We start from the raw sequence: 19,276 nt of genomic DNA, 5'->3' as shown, positions 1-19,276 counted from the left end.
GTGCGTTCATTCTCTGGGCTTCAGTCTCTTTGTCTGTAAAATGAGGTAAAAGTACTTCCTCAGAGGTTTATTGAATCACAGGAGATCTTACATGCAGAGGACTGAAATAGTGCCTGGCCCCAAGCATTCATCTGGGAATGGGGAGGGTACTGGCAGGCAGAGAAGAGCTGCTTACCTGCAGGTGGCTACCTTCTCTGCCAAGAATGCACTCTCCCCTTGCTCCCACCCAGGTACTAAGAAACAGCCTGGGAAACTGTCTTGTTCTGGTCCTGCTCCACACTGTTCCCAGGCCCACTTGAGTCCCCTGCTTCCCAGCAATTTCTGCAGGATGCTTACTGCATGCACATTGAATGTGACCTTAGGCGCGTTTCCTTGACTGTTAGTCCCTCTGAGCTCAGAAAGTCCATGGGGTATCTTCCCCTCTTTTTGTCCTGACTTCCGGAGGTCTGGAGAGGCTTACCCAGCCTTCCTAGCTCTTGGCAGCTCAACTCCACCCACTGTTAGTAAGGGATGGAAATATCCCCAGGAAAGTCCCACAGAGCCTGGTTTGGTGTTCTGCTGCTGGTGGCAGGCTGTGTTGTTCTGTCCTCTGTGGGTGAGGAACCCCTGGGCTCATGGGCTCCTGGGCGGTGACTCATCAAGTCTCCTGTGGGCAGTCAGGGTCTGGGGCAGGCCAGTAAGCCCATTTATGTGCCAGGCACCACATGCTGCTCTTCCCCCTTTGGCAGCAGCCTGATTTGCTTGGCCCCTTACTCTCTACCAACCGAGTAGTCCAGATGACTGGGGAAAGGAGAGGGCCTGTGGCCACCACACACGCAATTTAGACATGGGCTGTTGCAGTCAGTCCTGTGCCAGTCACTGAATAAAGAGTGCTCAGACATGCTGGGATGCCCTTTAGGACAGAAACAGATGTTGACTCATGTAGCCCTCCCAGCAGCCATGAGAAGGAGGGCTCTCCATCTCTCCTGTTTGCAGATGAGGAAACCATGGTGGAAAATATATTTGCCCATGATCATGTGACTACAGAGGAGCCGAGCCGGTAGTTTGCAGTATATGTGTCTAATCACTAGACCAACTGGCCTCCCTAAAGCTCCAGAGCTTGTCCGTACCAAAGGCTCAATTCTAATGTGGAGAACATTCTCCCCAGCATTCAGAGAAAAGGCCAGAAGAACCGACGCCATCTGTAGACGGAGCCGGGGGTCCTCACACTCCTTCTGCTTTTCCATTTCTAGGCAGTCTGACTTCCCTCTAGAGGCAAAGCCCTATGTCTCTCCTCCTATGGGAGCATAAAGAAGCCCCTTGGAAACAAGGTGGGTACAGGTCCCAGAGGACTGCACTGCACTCATTGAAGCCCAGCACCCTGAGTACCTCCCTGGACTGTGCACTCCCACCTTGGTGACAATCATCTTTGCTGCCCTTCTGTGGTCTTATTGTGTTTGCCAACTTTAAGAGAAACACATGATGGAAAATTTTTCTTACAAATACTTTGGAAATTATTGCTAAGGACCTTCAACAGTCCTTTTTACTCAATGTTTTCATAATCTTGATATAACATAAAGGTTGTGAAGTAGCACATTCGAAGGTACCAGAATTACCCTCCAGGGTCAATGCTCTGGAACATGAACTTTCTTTGGCAGGCATGACCTTGGGCCCCAGAGCTCTGTGTAACTCATATAACTGTACCACACATTCTGAGCAAGTCAGAGGACAGTCAGGTGAAGTTTAACTTAGGTGGAGTCATTGTGGATGACTCAGATGTGGCAACGATTTACAACATTTTTGTTGCTGCTATTCAGTGCTCTGTTAAAATTGTGGGGAGGGCTCTAGAGCATTCTAAACCTGGTATTTCTGGCTGGAATATTTTAATCTCACTATACCCCTGCCAAAAGATCACAACCTTAAATCTCCTATGGCATGATTGGTTAGTCTTGATTTAAGCCATATAATGAAACACCCCCAAATATGCACAGCAAATTTTATTAGTGTCAAAGTCACACCCAGTACCACACAGGGGACCAGGAAGCAATCTTAAATCCCAGAAGGACAGGAAAGCTTCCAGGATGCAGAGACCAACCCCTTACTACATCCTAAAGCAGGCATATTCACGGAAAGAGCCAAACGGAAATTGGCATTTCCTGAAGGCCTACTGCGTTCCAGTCACTCGCTACCTCATCCATTTCCGGCCACAGGGAAGGTAATGCCTGTTAACACTCCACATTCTTGATAACGCGTCTGCGAGAGAGTGGGATCTGCTCAAGGTGACACACTGCAGCAAGTGTCAGAATCTGAATCCCAGGCAGTTTTCTCGCACCGCGCCTCCGACCTGGCAGAACACGCAGAGCTGCCGTGGGGAAATTAACGACCCACAGCCATCCTGAGGTTCTGTGCCACAGCTGGGGCCGCAGGCCGGCACCCGTGACTCCTTAGCCTTGCAGTTTTCACCCAAGAGTGTGACTGCGGAGCAAAGCGACCACGTGAGTGGCCCGGCCCCACGGCTGGGCGAGAGACAGCCTGTCTGGCCAAGGACAAATCGCAGGTGCGAGAGCGAGCCAGGACGGGATCCGGAGCCCTAGGGCACAACTCCCCTTCCAGTCACCTGGCCGCCCGGAGGGGCTGCGGCCAGGCGTGACACCCAGGCGCGGTAGTCCTAACTGCGCTCAAAGTGCGGCGGGCGCCGCAAACCGGGGCCGAGTGGGAGACACTAGAAATAAGGTTGGCCGTGGCCTCCGTGGCCCGCAAGACGACTTCCAAGGGCCAGGAGAGGGTTGGCACGGTCCCGGCGAGGGACCGGACACTGCGGGACACCGGGAGGGGCCAAGGAGGGGCCGTCTTGTCCCACGTGGACGCGCTCCCCGCCAGGGGCGTGGCCGCGGCGCGGCCTGGGCCAATGAGCGCCACCGTAGGGCTCGCCCCGCCGAACGCGCCGGGCCGGCAGGCACCGCGTCACGCCGAGGGCGGGGCTTGGGCGGCGCGAGGCGCGGCAGGTCACGCGGGTCGCGCGCCGGCTATAAGTAGGGGCGGCGGCGTGCTCCGCCAGAGTGATGGCTGCCGGCGCGCGCTGCGTGTTTTCTTCTCTCGGCTGCTGAGGCACCCGCAGCCGCTCCCCGTGTGGGTCGCGCGCCCGCCGCGCCGTCGCCCCGGGCCCTCCTGGTTCGCCGGCCGCAAGTGTGCCCGCGCCCCGTTGCCGCCGCCGTCTGGTCTCCTCTCCTGCGCGAACCCGGGTTCCCCTGGTGAGTGGCGGCGCCGCCTCGCCGAGGCTCTTTCTTCTCCCGGGGCGGGCGCGGGCGCCGCGGCGTGGGAGGCGGCGGGCGGCTCCCAACCGCGCCCGCCCGTCCGCCAGCCCGCCCGCGGGCCTTTTTGGCGGTCCCGGGTGGCGCGCGCGGGAACGGCCCTGTTCCGGCTTCGAGCGCGCGCGCGGGACGGCGTGGGGGACCCGAGCCACGTGCCCCGCCGCCGCGCGTCCCGCTGGGGCTGGGGACGGGGATAGCGGGCCGGGGGCCGCGGGCGGAGCCCGACCGGCTCGCCGCTTGGCCCCCAGGGCGCGCTGCTATTGTTGTGTTCTCCCCCAGGATAAACTTGCGTCCTTGCTCTAATCCGCCATGGGATTCTGCGCCGCGCTTGTAGCCCTGCAGAGCCAAAGACACCCCAGACAACAGACGCCCTCCCGCAGCGTATAGCAGTGACTCCGGCTCGCCTGCGCCCTAGTTTACAGTATTTAATGTTATATATTATATACTATTTATTATAGCGATTTTGATACCTCATATTCTGTTTACACACCCTGAACGCCGCTCAGTAATTCTCTTATCAATCCAACCACTACTCGAGAGCATGGCATCTACCGTGGCGACGCTGATAGCCAGCACCGCGTCTGTTCCCCCGGCGCAGCAGTTCCTGTGGATGCTCATCCTGGGCTTCATCATCGCCTTCGTCTTGGCCTTCTCTGTGGGAGCCAATGATGTGGCAAATTCGTTTGGCACAGCTGTGGGCTCAGGCGTGGTGACCCTGAAGCAAGCCTGCATCCTCGCCAGCATCTTCGAAACTGTGGGCTCGGTCTTACTGGGGGCGAAGGTGAGCGAGACCATCCGCAAGGGCCTGATTGACGTGAACATGTACAACTCGAGCCAAGAGCATCTGCTCATGGCTGGCTCAGTCAGCGCGATGTTTGGTGAGTTCTTTTTATGTATTGTGGTGGGTGAGCGAATTTGTATCATGGGTGGTTCCATTTTTTGTGCTGAACCTTTCAGATTATTTCGTTCATAATATTGCTTACATAATGATATGTGTGTACATATGCATATCACTATTTGTGTGTGTGTGTCATGTATTTTCCATTTACTTACTAAAATTTGGTTCTGTTTCAGGTTCTGCTGTGTGGCAACTAGTGGCTTCATTTTTGAAGCTCCCCATTTCTGGGACCCATTGTATTGTTGGTGCAACCATTGGTTTCTCCCTCGTGGCAAAGGGGCAAAAGGGTGTCAAGTGGTCTGAACTGATAAAAATTGGTATGTTTAATCCTGAATGGCTTAATTTTTGTTCTGGTCCTGTGTTACCTTGGGTTGCATATATCTGTAAATGGTGTAAAATAGGCAGATTTTGAGTTTTGAAATGGAGCATATTTAACATTTAAAGTATTTACTGAGTTTCACTAGTTTACATTTATCCTTCCTCTTTTTATTCCAGTGATGTCTTGGTTCATCTCTCCACTGCTTTCTGGTATCATGTCTGGAATCTTGTTCTTTCTTGTGCGTGCATTCATCCTCCGCAAGGTAATCTTTCTCCTCCCTGTTGTGACCTTCCAGGGGTCACACTCAGTCTGTTTTTCACACTGGGTGACATTCTTGAAGATGTGATTGGTATGTAGTTATGTGGCCTTGAAAAGTTCTTTGTTCTATGCATCTCTTGTGTGTTGAGGAGTTGCATGAAAGAAGCGTTTTTAATACTTAAGAAGACATTCAGGAAGGAAAAAGTCGAGTATCATGGGGCATGTTAGGAACAGGCTTGGAAGGGAAAAAAAGTAAGGAAACATTCAAGGTGGCTTTGCCAGCTGTATGTAGGTTATTACTTCATTGAAAACACCATTGTTTTCAGGACAATTGAAATTGTAAGCTTGGGGTCCAACAAGTCACAACAAAACAAGTCACAACATCCCGTGGCTACAGCTAAATGGGTCTCCACAGTGCTGACTATTGGAACCAGTTTATAAAATTTCTAAATGAGGCTTCAACCTCTTGTGATTCTCACTATAGTTAAAAAAGAACCAATAAAGATAAGTTTTTGTGGGGGTCGGGGGATGGTGGCAGATTGTGCAACCATTTAATTTCCTATGTATTTGAAAATCCCTTTTGAGGTACCTAGTAGCATTTCTTCTATCAAGAAGTCCATGCTGCCTCAAATAGACAACAAGGGATTACATTGACATTGGACTGAGTTACAGTAAGAATAAATGCATTTTTCTCAGGAAACAAAGTTGCCCTTTTTCTAAGGTGAATGTTCTTAACAGCCCATTGTTATTCACTTAAAAAAATGCCCCTAAACTGTAGAAATCTGAGTGAAGAGAGATAGACAGCTTAATCCCAAGGGTAAGAACGAATTCAGACCTCTACTTGTCTTCTGTATTTCTGAACTTCTCTGGGGAAGAATTTGGGTTTGTCTTATAAAAATTCTATTAACTGGGAAAGTGATTCTCCAGTTACCCTTATCCACAGCCTGAGATTTGGCAGAACACACTAGTTTAATACTTGGAACATTTGTAGTTTGATATAAAGTGACAGTAGAAAGTTCATTGGTACTGGCTCTTAAGTTCGGCAGTTTCAGTCAGGAAGCCGGTATGATGGTATGATTGGTACCTATACTCCCACTGCCCACATCTGTGGTACATGGTGATGTGCTTACATTTGAAACTCACCAGAAATCAGGATCCAGAGTATTGTGTTCTTTCTAGAATCCCCTATCCCAATGCATACCAGAAAAGCCAGAAAAATGAACAGCATCCTTTGTTAAGAATTCTTGCTTTACAAAGGTTTATATAGGCCCTTTTGATTATTGGGAAGTAGATCATTCTGATTCTGGAGACAAATTGTGTGTCTGATCTCCACAAAATAAATAGGCCCTTCCTGAAGGGTAGGTGGAGCTGCTCTGAGGAGCAGTGAGGGATTTTGATACCTCATTTGAGGAATGCAAGCCAGGTACTTCTACTGAGAGCTTAAGTTAGATGTATTAATTTTATAGCCACATATATCTATTGGTGTGGGCATGGGCATGGGCAAGGACGATTGGAATGAGGTTTCCATTCAGTGCTTCCCCTGAGCATCTTTGCACACACAACACTCACCTGCTTGTACTCTTGCATTCCTTGTCAGTAATGAGTGGATGAGTATGAACATTTGTGGTTGCTGTTGATTTTAAGTTTCAAGAAAACATCCTTAGACTAGTAAGCTTTGAGGTGTCGAGCTCTACAGTCTCCATATTTGACTGTTAAGATACATTCACACTCTTAAAATTTGATCTTTAAAGTTGAGGTTAAAATATTTTTTTTTTATTTTAAAAAATACTGCTTTTTGAAAATTTTCTGACTTTTTTTTTTTTTCCCAAAGGTGTTGGCCTTTGAGTAGGAAAAGGCAGAGTAGAGGTGGGGGTTCTTCTGTGAAGGAATGTGACACTCAACAAAAACAGTAGTGATGAAGTTTTCCTGTTGTATTTAAGTTCTAGCCAAAGAAAATCAAGCTTTTAGCATTCTTCTACTTGTTTGGAATCATATTTAGTTTCTCTAGGATATGTTCCCTTTAATATGTAAAACATAAACTGTTCTGGGGAGAGGAAATGTGAAGATCCATTTGCTAACTAAATGATAACTAAATTATAAGATAGTCACATCACTTCCAAGTAAAGTTTTAAATGTGTGCTGAGTAGCTCATGGTGTATAAGTATTATTTCATAAAATCACTCTCACTGCTTCCCTTTTGGAAGTGACTGGAAGGAGGTTGGAGAGAGAGTAAAAAGAAGAGACTTTTCTTTTACCTTTTTCCTAAAATTGTCAATTTTGTTTTTAAACCATGAACTCATGTTTCATAATGTACTATGAGTAGGATTACTCTTTCTCTACCCTGTCTCCAGCTCCGTGATTACTGTTTCTTTACCTCAGGGAATACGTAATTGTGAAGAAGCTGAACCTGAATGTATAGGCGACTTCGTAACTCTGACGAGTCAGTTGCAGTTTGATTTGCAGATGCCCTATTACTAAATAGAACTTGAAAATCTTTTTGAGAGAAACCCCCAGTGAAGTCTTTGGAACCTTATTGTGTTTTAATATTCAGAGTTGGGCCTTGGGCTTATTTTTTTCTTTTCTTCGAAGTTAGCCTTTTGTCGAAAAGTGGACACCCTGGTGAATTGTTCACCTTGCTTCGGGGCCTTTCCACTTGCCCATACCTCTGTCCTCCCCACTCCCCTGCTGGGTCGCTTGCTCCTTTCATACCCTGAAACTCAGCTGAGGCTCACTCCCTGCCCCCTTCAAATGAAATGTGCTCCTCCTCCTGTCTTGTCCTCTTATTTTATCTCTTATTTTTTCTACACTGCGTTTGCTAGTGTGGTGCAGTATTCTGTACTAGACTATGAATGTCTCCTCTTTGAGGACAGGCTTTTGGTCTTACTTCCTCCAGTATTTCAGTGCTCAGAACAGGTTTTTGGGATTGAACCCAGCTGTGCTTTACCACTGAGCTATATTCCCAATCATTTTTGTTTTTTATTTTGAGAAAGGAACATGCCGAGTTGCTGAGGCTGGCTTCAAACTTGCGATCCTCCTGCCTCAGCCTCCTGAGTCACTGGGATTCCAGGGGGGTGCCACCATGCCAGCCCAGAATAGTTGTAGACTCAACTAGGATGAGTAGTGCACAGTTGATATTTATCTTTCCACTTTGGAAATGTTAATTATGCTGTATCAGATATTTAGATAAGGTGGTTATTGCAGGTATTCTACCTGTTTTAGTTTTTATTTTTTAATTTTTAAAATATTTTATTATTATTAGTTGTCGATGGACCTTTTTTTATAAGTGGTGCTGAGAATCGAACCCAGTGCCTCACATGCTAGGCAAGTGCTCCACCACTGAGCCCCAGCCCAGCCCCCTGTTTTAGTTTTTAGTATTGAAGGTAAAGTTTGGGGGAGCCAGTATTCTAACATCTCGTGGCTCTCTCTTTGAGCTCTTAGGTGGAGTGCGTCTTCAGGCACGGCTTGGGTTTACGTGTGGACTTCAAGGCTTTAGAAACATAAGTGTTGGAACTGATGACTCAGGATGTTAGCAGTCAGTAGTGGAGGTAGATTTGTTATTAAAAATAGCAGAAAAATGGCCATTTTGGAGCAGAAGATGGAATTGACTTTATCTTATAGAGACCTCCAGGAGCAAGGGCAGGAAAGCCCAGCTGGCCTTGGGAATTACAGTGGAAGCTGCCCTGTTAACGATTCTGTGGAAATGGGTTAACTTGTACAACTTGTAAGATACTGATCTTAATGTTTTATAGGCAGACCCAGTTCCCAATGGTTTGCGAGCTTTGCCAGTTTTTTATGCCTGCACAGTTGGAATAAACCTCTTTTCCATCATGTATACTGGGGCACCGTGTAAGTACATATCAAAATACTTAAATGTGAATTTAAAGTTATTTACAAAACTTGCATTAAATGCCCAATTTACCCCTTTTTGCTTTACAGGGCTGAAATCTCCTAGAAGGTGGCTGGCCTGCGCCCATTTCAGAAGGCTGCAGGCTAGTGTATGCTGAGTTAACCTAGATAGTTTTTCAACCAAAAGAGACCTGCTCAGATTCTAAATCACTACAGACCTTTCCTCTTTAGTCTTCACAGGATCCACCGATAATATATGACCTTCTCCCTCCCTTTTTCTTATCTATGTTAAAAATGCTGGAATTGATACCTCAACCACTGAAGAGTCACTAGTTATATCTGTTCTTCAATAATCAGTCATTTAGGACTGGCCTGCTGGATATCGTTTTTCTCTCCCAAGTGGAGCCACTTTTGTTTCTAAGTGCTAAATTTACTCCCCTGAATCTGCTTGAATGAGAAGAGTTGGGATGCTTAACACCTGGTCTAAGTACACTTGGAAGAAGAATCCCAGCAGCTCAGAGGAAAAGTAATATGTGAGAGCGTAAAGGTCGAAACGGGTGCTTTTATATGGGACTGAGGCAAGGCATGAGTTAACTTATGGTGCTCCTGTTTAATTAGCAACTCCAAGAAGCTGGTAACTTAGACCTTGTCAGACAGGAGAGTAGCTTTGGCATCTAGGCTTACTTGGCTGCAGGATTCATGACTCTGTAAGTTGTGGCTTTTAATATTTGACTGACCCACTGGAAGAAAAACACTGTTGCCGCCGGGGGCACCTGCATGTATATGTGGTTGTAGAGAGAGACAGACAGCTAAAACAGTGTGAAGCCATTTATTGTTACCTTGATATCCTTTAAAAATTTTTTAAATGCTTATTGTGTCTTACTAAGACTAATGGGTTGTGACTTGCTTTTTAAAGTCTCACTGAAGTAATAAGTCACTGACCAAAACATGGAACGAACAGTATTTTTAACCTTGCCTTTATTATTGGAATATCAGTAAAGAAATAGATAACTTTATGAGACTATTGATCTTGGAGAATACAAGACTCCTTACTAAATAGTGCAGGTGAAGGGTTGCATGCTGAATTTCCATTCCGTTGCGCATGGAGTTCTTCATGTAAAACCAAAAAATCTCCCATGAGGCTCATGTATGTTTTAGTTTGTGTGCTGAAGTGCAGGAAAACTGAAAGCAGGATTAAAATGCATGCAGTCTTACTGCCACCATAGAACTTTAGTTGTGAAGGGACTTCAATTTATATCTGATTTTTAAAAGGCTAATTGTTGGGGAGGACAATAGAATTTCCATTTTTAAAAGTAATTTAATACCTAATGAGCAAAGTGACACAAACCAAGCAGTCACTAAGCTGTTGTCTGAGCTGCATGCAGGTTTTCATAGCATATCTTGGATTTGAGCAGTGCTGTTACTGGGCCACCCTTCCCTCTCTAGTAGAGGCTAGTTGCTTGGAGCCTGTTGGTATGCAAGTGAAAAGCAGGTGAGGACTCAGGTTACTGATCCTTGAGCCACATGCAAAGTATTAGTGGCAATTCTCTCTCAGGTTTGGCTTGTTAGTGAAATTGTTACTAGACTTTTCCTTTGTGAAAAAAATTATTTAAAATATTCTTGAACTGATTGTTGTAGGTAGATGTCCCTGTTTTTCTAACTTTAGCTTGATAATGTTTTCAGAGAGTTGATCAGGCTTTTCTCAAGGCCTGTACAGTAGACGTGGTGACTTTCCCAGAGTTATTTCAGCATGATATGTGTGGGTGCCAGGCCCTTTTTTTCTAAACTGTGTAATCTGTGTGTGCAGATGAACCGTGTGGCAGGTGGACTTCAGGAATGAGGTGTGGGGAGTAGAATGCTTCTGTTTCATAGCTAGTCACAGGTCGTCAGAGGAAAGCCAAGAAAAAGAAGAAAAAGGCAGTATTTGAAAAGCTGAGTCTGCTGGTGTTTGGGCCAAAACTGGTGTGGTGTTAAGATGGTCATTGGAGTTTTCTCCCAGATTCACGTAGCCAAGGCATAATAAGCTCTGGAATTAAAGCTAGCTACAGCTGTCCAGGGTGACGGGCTGGCTTGGGGAAGCCTCTGTCCCACAGGAGGGTTTGCACGTTATTGCAGGGGCTGTTGCCCTGGGGTTTTCAAGATGCACCATTTTATCTCCTAGTGCTGGGCTTTGACAAACTTCCTCTGTGGGGTACCATCCTCATCTCGGTGGGATGTGCAGTTTTCTGTGCCCTTATCGTCTGGTTCTTTGTATGTCCCAGGATGAAGAGAAAAATTGAACGTAAGTAATAATTGTAACAGAAAAGTTTAACTAGTAATATTGTGTTTTTTTTTTTAAAACCACTTGTTATAACCTACTATTTGGATAGTATTGGCAAAGTAAGAGATTTTAAATGGAAAATTCTATAGTAAACATTTCCAGGTGTCCCATGCAGGAATCATTTTAGTGGCATTTTATAACACACTATTGCTGCTAATTAAATACTGAGTAAATTTTGATTAGTATTAGTCTTTTTTAAATCTTCCTTATGGGCTGTGATCTTTTAAAAATTATATTCTGCCCTTCCATCTTTACAAATGCTGCATTCCTGATGTGATTGCTGTCCTTTGCAGCAAGGGGTGCACAGACTGCGGTGACTGGGAAGATTGCTGTGTCACTGCAGTCGAACTCTGGAGCCTCTGAGAGGCTCTGCTTCTCGGCTGTGCGGCAGGCAGCGAGGCTTTCAGGACTCCCTGACCTCATTTTTCCTCAGTCTGGGAGAAGATGAGACAGATCTTGCTTTACCACTAGTCTGGTTTGACTGAGATGCCTGAGCCAAGTGTTGGACAGGAAGTGTTCCTGTCTGGCTGTGGGATTTAGAATTATAGGCACATCTCTGTTTTATGCAGGTATTTGTGAAAGGTGTCATCTTTAGTTTCCTGCATTGAGCTGTGTCACTTTGCTTGAACTCAAACTGAAATTTGGGGATTTTTTTTTTTTTTTTTTTTTTTTTTTATAAAGAACATGAATTAGGCTGGGCACCGTGGTACACGCCTGTAATCCCAGCACCTTGGGAGGCTGAGGGAGGAGGATCACAAGTTCAAAGCCAGCTTCACCAAAAGCAAGGTGCTAAGCAACTCAGTGAGACCCTGTCTCTAAATAAAATACAAAAAAGGGCTGGGGATGTGACTCAGTGGTTGAGTGCCCCTGAGTTCAATCCCTGGTACACACACAAAAAGGAACATGAATTGGGGGCAGTCAAACTTTTCATCTGATCTTCAGCTCAAGCTTGAGCTACCTTTCACTGAAGGAGTGAAGAAGTGTTTTTACATTTGTGAAAGGTTGTAAAATTAAAGACCATGAGTGTGGAGTGAAACTTTATGTAAAACCTAAAATATTTAATACCTGGTCCTTTACAGCAAAAATTTGGGACTCCTGCTAGAGGGAGTGCTGCATGGCTAGCCCCGTCCCAAGTGAAAGTTGAGTTCCTGGCAGACAGTAAAGCAGGCAGGACAGTTAACCTGTGTTTTAACAAAACTTTATGCATGTTCTTATTGTGAGATAAGTTTTTGGGGATGGAAGAATGGGGGTTCGGAGGAAGAAGGTAGTATGGTCAATACCAAGCTAACCCTGACCCGTTTTTTCTCCTAGGAGAAATAAAGTCTAGTCCTTCTGAAAGCCCCTTAATGGAAAAAAAGAATAGCTTGAAAGAAGACCATGAAGAAACAAAGCTGTCTCTCAGTGATGTCGAAAATAGGAATCCCGTGTCTGAGGTGGGGCCTGCCACTGTGCCCCTCCGGACCGTGGTGGAGGAGAGAACAGTGTCCTTCAAACTTGGGGATCTGGAGGAGGCTCCAGAGCGGGAGAGGCTCCCCAGCATGGACCTGAAGGAGGAGACCAGCATTGACGGCACCATGAATGGTGAGTCCACCTTCCAGAGTTCTGCAGTTATCTGCACAGGTGAGCAGGCTTGCTGGTCTAGACCTGGTGCTTTTGGTAATGAATGTTACCTTTTTTGGTCTTGGCTAGGCACAGTGCAGCTGCCTAATGGGAACCTCGTTCAGTTTAGTCATGCCGTCAGCAACCAGATAAACTCCAGTGGCCACTACCAGTATCACACTGTGCATAAAGATTCTGGCTTGTATAAAGAGCTGCTCCATAAATTGCATCTGGCCAAGGTAGGAGACTGCATGGGAGATTCCGGAGACAAGCCCTTGAGGCGCAATAACAGCTACACTTCCTACACCATGGCAATTTGTGGCATGCCCCTGGATTCATTCCGTGCCAAAGAAGGTGAACAGAAGGGTGAAGAAATGGAGAAGCTGACGTGGCCTAATGCAGACACCAAGAAGCGTATTCGAATGGACAGTTATACCAGTTACTGCAATGCTGTGTCTGACCTCCACTCGGCATCTGAGATGGACTTGAGTAGTGTCAAGGCTGAGATGGGTCTGGGCGACAGAAAAGGAAGTAGTGGCTCTCTGGAAGAATGGTCTGACCAGGACAAGCCTGAAGTCTCTATCCTCTTCCAGTTCCTACAGATCCTCACAGCTTGCTTCGGGTCGTTTGCCCATGGTGGCAATGACGTCAGGTCAGTCCACTTTGAGTCTTACCACCTCTATTTTAAAACTGTCTTAGGGCTGGGGATGTAGCTCAGCTGGTAGAGAGCTTGCCTCACATGCACAAGGCCCTGGGTTCAATCCCCAGCATCAGAAAAAGAAAAAAAAAACCTGTCTTGTCCTTTTTACATCCTTGGGGTGGTACTTCTGCCACACGCAAGATGAGGCAGCGGCAATCATTGACTTAATAAAACAAGGAAGTTTTGGTCTTCAGAGAATGTTTTTAATTGTTCTGTATGTGATAAATACAGATGTGTTTCACAGAGAGACCTTTATCTATCCAGATAGGATGTAGATTTTTAGTAAATTATGGGATGTAAGATGAAAAATTTAAAATCCCTCCCCTGTTGAATGGAATTCTGGGTGGGTGAGCCTTAGTTCTGTGGTTATAAAGTTCATTGGAACCCAAGAGCTACCTGTGGGAGGGAGGAGGCCGCCAGCCGCACGGCACCTTCCCCATCACAGATTTCATTTTCTTCTGTGTGTATGTTGGTGTTCCCTTGGTTTTCTTTGGGAAAAAGGTTGATTTGCTAAATGGGCTTGATGAATGACCTTAGTCAACCTAGTAAGTCAGATCTAGTTCTGCCTTAAGAGTCATCTGTGCCCCTTTTTTCTTCCAGCAATGCCATTGGTCCTTTGGTTGCTCTGTATCTGATTTATGTCACCGGGGATGTTTCTTCGGAAGAGGCGGTACCAATATGGCTTCTACTTTATGGTGGTGTTGGCATCTGCACTGGACTGTGGGTTTGGGGAAGGAGAGTTATCCAGACCATGGGGAAGGATCTGACACCAATCACACCCTCTAGGTAAGCAGAAAAAGCAGGTCTTAAGAGAGGCTAGTATTTATTTCTTAAGACATGTAGTACTGGGGCTGGGGCTGGGGCTCAGCGGTAAAGCATTCACCTGGCATGTGCAAGGCCCTGGGTTCGATCCTCAGTACCACATAAAAACAAATTAAGGTATTGTGTCCAATTAGAAAAAGAAAAGACATGTAATACTATATGTTGCTAACATGAGACTAACCAAGTTTGTGTGATTTTTTTTTTTTTTTGATGGTATTCTCATCGTTGGTGTGAACCTTTTAGATTTACTTACTGTTGGTTGAATATTTATTTACTCACCTTCAATGATCTAACAAAATTTCAGAGGAAGATGTGTTATGCTAATGGTGGATGGCTGTGTATACCTGGATTTTATTTATTTGTTTTTACTTGGGAGCTAAGACTGGTATTTACCAAATTCTTCAAAACAAAATTAAAAACTTTAATAATGGAATTTAGGGGTGGGGTGGGGATGTGGCTCAGTGGCAGGGTGTTTGCCAAGCATGTGTAAGGCCCTGGGTTCCATCCCCGACGCGCACACACTTAATTCCCAAAGAACTTAAACTCTCAGTCGTTATAGGATTGGGAAAGTGGGAATCCCATGACCCAATTTAAAGTGGATGATGGATATTGGCTAAAATGATGTTGGGGGGCCGGGGAGGGTTATCACTCAGTAGAACAAAGCACATTGCTATCTTGAAGTGTTAGCTGAATTTGTGACAGTCTTTTTGTGTTTGCAGTGGCTTCAGTATTGAGCTGGCGTCTGCCCTCACTGTGGTGATCGCTTCAAATATTGGCCTTCCCATCAGCACAACACATTGCAAAGTAAGTGTGGAGTGAATTCAGTACGTCTTCCAGGTGTTTCTATTAGTGTGTAGGGTGTTTTATTTCACTTCTGATATTTTGTTTTAGTAAGTTTTGTGCAGTTGGAGTCTTGAAGAGTTCACAAATTAGAACAGATAACTATAAGAATATAGGCTTACATTTTATAATTTCTTGCCTATTCTTACTTTTTTAAGCAGTTAAATATGTATTTTCCTCAAATAATCGAAAATTTCTCTTCTGTGGTGCTAGCTGTGACCTCTGGCTCCTGACCTCTTTGTTACTTAATCCTCCATCATGGCAGTCTATAGTTTTTTTTCTTTTTTTTGGTATCTCTGAGCACCGTATGTTCCTTCTCTGTGGGGAAGCCGTTCACAGTAATTTGGATGTGTTTTAGTAGAATGGCCTGCCGGATAGCTGGGGTGTGGGCGCTTTTGCTGCTTTGCGTGGAGGCTGATGCCCTGGTTATAAGAAGCCTGGGATCCTTGCTGGGCTTTTGGGCAGTTTTCTTACAGAAAGCACATGTCAGGGCCTTCAGAGCTGCAGTGTGGAGAAGCTTGGCGAGTCTGAAAGTCTTTGAGTGACTGTAACTGCGGGAAAAGGAAGAACAGGGCTTCTCCAGAGAAATGGAGGCTGGTGCTATGTGGAACCTGCCAAGTCATCCTTCTCTCGTGGGGTGTATGGGGGCAGCCCATTTTGAGACAGGCTCTCACTAAACTGCCTTAGCTGACCTTGAACTTGCAATCCTCCTTCTTTAACCTGCAAAGTTGCTGGAATTACAGGTGTGAGCCCCGTTCCTGGCAGGTTATTCAATCTTGAAACGCATTATCAGAACAATACATAAAAAACACTGTTGTGATGGTTCCTGTCCTTAAAATGTTGTGGGACAATGCTTGTGAATTTTCAAGTTTGCTTATAGTGTTTCACCCTCTAGAAGGTCTTTAGAAAATCTAAAAGCAGTGTGAGTTCATTAGATTCTTGTAGTTCAGGAGAGAAGAGGAAGTGTTGTTTTCAGACCATGTTTTAGGGTAGTTAACACTGATTCATTGATTGGATTCTCATACTGTCTTCATCTTCTCATGAGTAGTAATCTTAATGCATTTGGATCTAGCTTTTATGGAGTTGGTCTTGTCCAATTGTCTGGGTATCTTTGCCAAAATATGTTGGGCATGTTAACCAGTTTCCTTCCCCTGTCTCTCTTTTAGGTGGGCTCTGTTGTCTCTGTTGGTTGGCTCCGGTCCAAGAAGGCTGTTGACTGGCGGCTCTTTCGAAACATTTTTATGGCCTGGTTTGTTACGGTCCCGATTTCTGGCGTCATCAGTGCTGCTATCATGGCACTCTTCTATTATGTCATCATTTAAGAATGATTCCAGTGTTACCGAAGACTGACGAGAGTCTTTTTAAAGTTTGGGAGCTATGGGAGGGAAGTGTTAATTATGCTATACTTGCTTTTGTGCTAAATATGACTTGTCTCAAAATTAGCTATGTAAAATAGCCAGGTTTCCACTGGTTTCTTCTGAGGTCCCCTTTCCTTTTGGGCTGTGAATTCCTGTACATATTTCTCTACTTTTTGTATCAGGCTTCAATTCCATTATGTTTTAATGTTGTCTTCTGAAGATAATGTGTGTGTGTGTGTGTGTGTGTGTGTGTGTGTGTGTGTGTGTGTAAAAGAGAGAGAGAGAGAGTGAGAGAGAACCATGCAGAGCCATCCTGCAGAGCATCCTCTGCTTCGTTGGCTTCACCAGCTTTTGCCCTAACACGCACAGGGATCTAACAGCAAACCAGTTAGCTGAAGCTTCCCCTGTAGTCTCCTCCTAGAAGTAGTCATTGGCACTCTGCCTCCTGTTGCTGTGGCAGGTTCTCCCCGTGTGTGTGGGAACTTCTTAGAGGGTTCTTTGGACACAGTGAACATTTAGTAGTGACTTCTTTGACCATTATTGCTTAGAAGTAGGAAGAAAAGCCTTCTGGCAATCTTGGTTATTAAGATTTCTGGTGGTGTGGGATGCATGAATGAAGTGGAATATGTACTTTGGGTAAGTTAAATGGGACAGCCTTCCATGTTCATCTGTCTACCTCTTAACTGAATAAAAAAAGCCTACAATTTTTAGAAAACTTGTTGTCTTGGTGTTTGTTTGACATACTTGGATCATCTGGCTCCTGGTCAGTTAGCCTTATGTAATTCTGAGGAGCATGTAAATATCTTCACAAGTCAAAACTCCTTTCCAGCTTCACCATCCCCCACTCTTAGGTTTCTGTGATCCCAGAATTTACATGACATTGCTGTGTAGGGACCATGGTAGCATCTTGGCATCTTTTAATAGCATAACCTAGACATTTTTGTGTTAGCGCATGTACATCTATGCATTGTTTTTAACAGCCTAAGTTTTTTCCTGTTTCAGTGGACTATTTTTTAACTTGTAGATTATTTCTAGCTTTGATATTACAAAGAATGGTAAGTTTCGTGTGTACATATAGCTCAGCTTCACTTAAAAACTCTAGGCTTTTAACTCTTGTGCCAGATATTGAACCTAGGGGTGTCCTACTACTTAACTATAGCCCTAGCCCATTTTGAGACAGGCTCTCAACTAAACTGCCTTGGCTGACCTTGAACTTGCAATGCTCCCACCTCAGCCTGCCAAGTTGCTGGAATTACAGGTGTGCAGCACCATTCCTGGCCGGTTATTTTATCTTGAAACGCATTATCAGAACAATAAGTAAATAAACACTTGTGGTAATGGTTCTTGTCCTTAAAAAGTTGTGGGACAATGCTTGTGAATTTTCGAGTTTGCTTGTGTTTCACTAGAAACCAGCAGTGAGACCGTAACAGGATAAGGCTGTCCCTCATGTGGCTTGTCCCTAAGAAGTTAGACTTCTAGTTGGATATATGCCATTGTATCCCCGTGTTCATCTAATGGTCTCCAGGTTCTCAGGAAGTGTTTACCTCTCAGTATAAGCTGTTTATATATTCCTCTTACTTTTGTGCTAGGTCTTACCCTCCTTTTGTACGACATGTTAGCAGAGAATGGACATTAGCTTTGGGGCTGGCTGAAAATAGCTTTATTACTTTTATTTGAGGAAGGAGGGAGGGGCAGCTGAGCATTAAACCCCAAGCTGAGGGTTTCAGTGCTAGCTTCCCTCTTGCTTGCTTTGAATGGACTATTTTTTAACTTGTAGATTATTTCTAGCTTTGATATTACAAAGAATGTGGTAAGTTTCTTACCACATGTGGCTTTCAAAAAACAAAACCAAAAAAAGCTCAGTTGGCCCCAATCTTTCTAGAGCCCTGTGATTTAAATGGAGAATAGTACCCTCTCTTAACATTTTCCTCTTAGCTCAGGAGAAAAATACTGTAACAGATGTTTCTCTAGGAAGGGCAGCTGGATCTGGCAAGAGGAACCTCTAAAGCTAGAAAGTGGTCAGAGGGGAGTTTATTTCCGTATTTAGGAATGTCAACGATGAGGCAGGGACACATGCTAGTAAGGATACAGTCCTCTTTGTGTGTGGGGGGAACATAGATGTTCCCTTGATTAAAAAAAAAAAATCAAGGTCTCTTGTATATTAAAAGAGGAGTTTGATAAGGCTATTATCAAAAACCCCAAGGTCTCTTGGTGTTATTTCCCTTTCCTGAGGAGACCTCTTCCGGTTTTGCATTTGCTACTATGTATCTAAATAGCATGCTTGTATCACTTTAATGGATACAAATGTTTTGAATGAAAAGGTGAAAACTTTTTTTTTAAACCATTAAACACAACTTTTTATCAGGCCAGCCGATGGATAGAGTTTATTTCACTTTTTAAAACTTATGATTGTTACTATTGGTTTTTTTGAGTTGTGCTCTTTCCATGTCGCCCATGCTGGCCTGGAACTTGTGGACTCACAGGATTCTCTTGCCTCAGCCTCCTGATAGCTTGGACCCCAGCAGCTGCCATCACACCCAGCTGCAAACTCTGCCTCACAGGGACTTTGGGATAGGGAATTGATGCTGTGTCTAGAGATCTCTGAATTTCTCTAACTGGTCACAGCAGAAATTAACAGTGTGGCAGAAACACCACACTCCTCTGACTGTAGGAGTCAAATCACAGTAGGTTGAGCTGTGCATGCAGACAGATGAGGCTGCTGTTGGGGAAATTCCAGGTAAGCAGCCAGAGGAAGGGGAAGGTAGGCTTGCCCCCCATACAGGAAGTGGGTGTGAAGCAGGGAGTGTGTCCGTTGGCAGCAATGGGCCTGGAGATCCTGCACAACACTGAGCGCTCCAAGGGCAGAACACTGGGAGCTGACCCAGAAACACTGGATGCCAGTATTTACATTGTCTTAAATACAGGGGACTAAATAGTTTTACTATTTCTTCATTTCCCTATATGGTTTTTAATGTTTTAACAAAAATATTATGTTCACTGTAAAGCCATGCTTTTTCTCCTGTTAT

The 19,276-nt window shown here is 45.0% G+C and overlaps 1 protein-coding gene across 3 annotated transcripts; it reads left to right on the top strand.

Annotated features, from left to right (window-relative positions):
• The first annotated feature begins 2,998 nt into the window (after positions 1 to 2,998).
• Positions 2,999 to 16,965, top strand: Slc20a1 (solute carrier family 20 member 1). Of its 3 annotated transcripts, XM_078028282.1 has the most exons (11): positions 3,012 to 3,230; positions 3,570 to 4,168; positions 4,365 to 4,505; positions 4,684 to 4,769; positions 8,515 to 8,611; positions 10,773 to 10,892; positions 12,243 to 12,512; positions 12,621 to 13,182; positions 13,831 to 14,016; positions 14,772 to 14,856; positions 16,059 to 16,965. In XM_078028282.1, exons 2-11 carry the CDS (start codon positions 3,832 to 3,834, stop codon positions 16,212 to 16,214), a joined length of 2,040 nt encoding a protein of 679 aa, XP_077884408.1. In that variant the 5' UTR covers positions 3,012 to 3,230; positions 3,570 to 3,831; the 3' UTR covers positions 16,215 to 16,965. The 3 variants fall into 3 exon arrangements, with proteins under 3 accessions (XP_077884410.1, XP_077884408.1, XP_077884409.1); XM_078028283.1 differs by lacking the exons at positions 3,012 to 3,230; positions 3,570 to 4,168; positions 4,365 to 4,505; positions 4,684 to 4,769; positions 8,515 to 8,611 and adding an exon at positions 8,767 to 9,144; XM_078028284.1 differs by lacking the exons at positions 12,243 to 12,512; positions 12,621 to 13,182; positions 13,831 to 14,016; positions 14,772 to 14,856; positions 16,059 to 16,965 and having other exon boundaries at positions 2,999 to 3,230; positions 8,702 to 10,896.
• Positions 16,966 to 19,276: the final 2,311 nt, after the last annotated feature.

The sequence above is a fragment of the Ictidomys tridecemlineatus genome, chromosome 12, assembly GCF_052094955.1.
Source record: "Ictidomys tridecemlineatus isolate mIctTri1 chromosome 12, mIctTri1.hap1, whole genome shotgun sequence".
In the NCBI taxonomy this organism is placed as follows: domain Eukaryota; kingdom Metazoa; phylum Chordata; class Mammalia; order Rodentia; family Sciuridae; genus Ictidomys; species Ictidomys tridecemlineatus.
The sequence above is the reverse complement of the archived record's forward strand: the minus strand, read 5'-3'. Positions and strand labels throughout refer to the sequence as shown.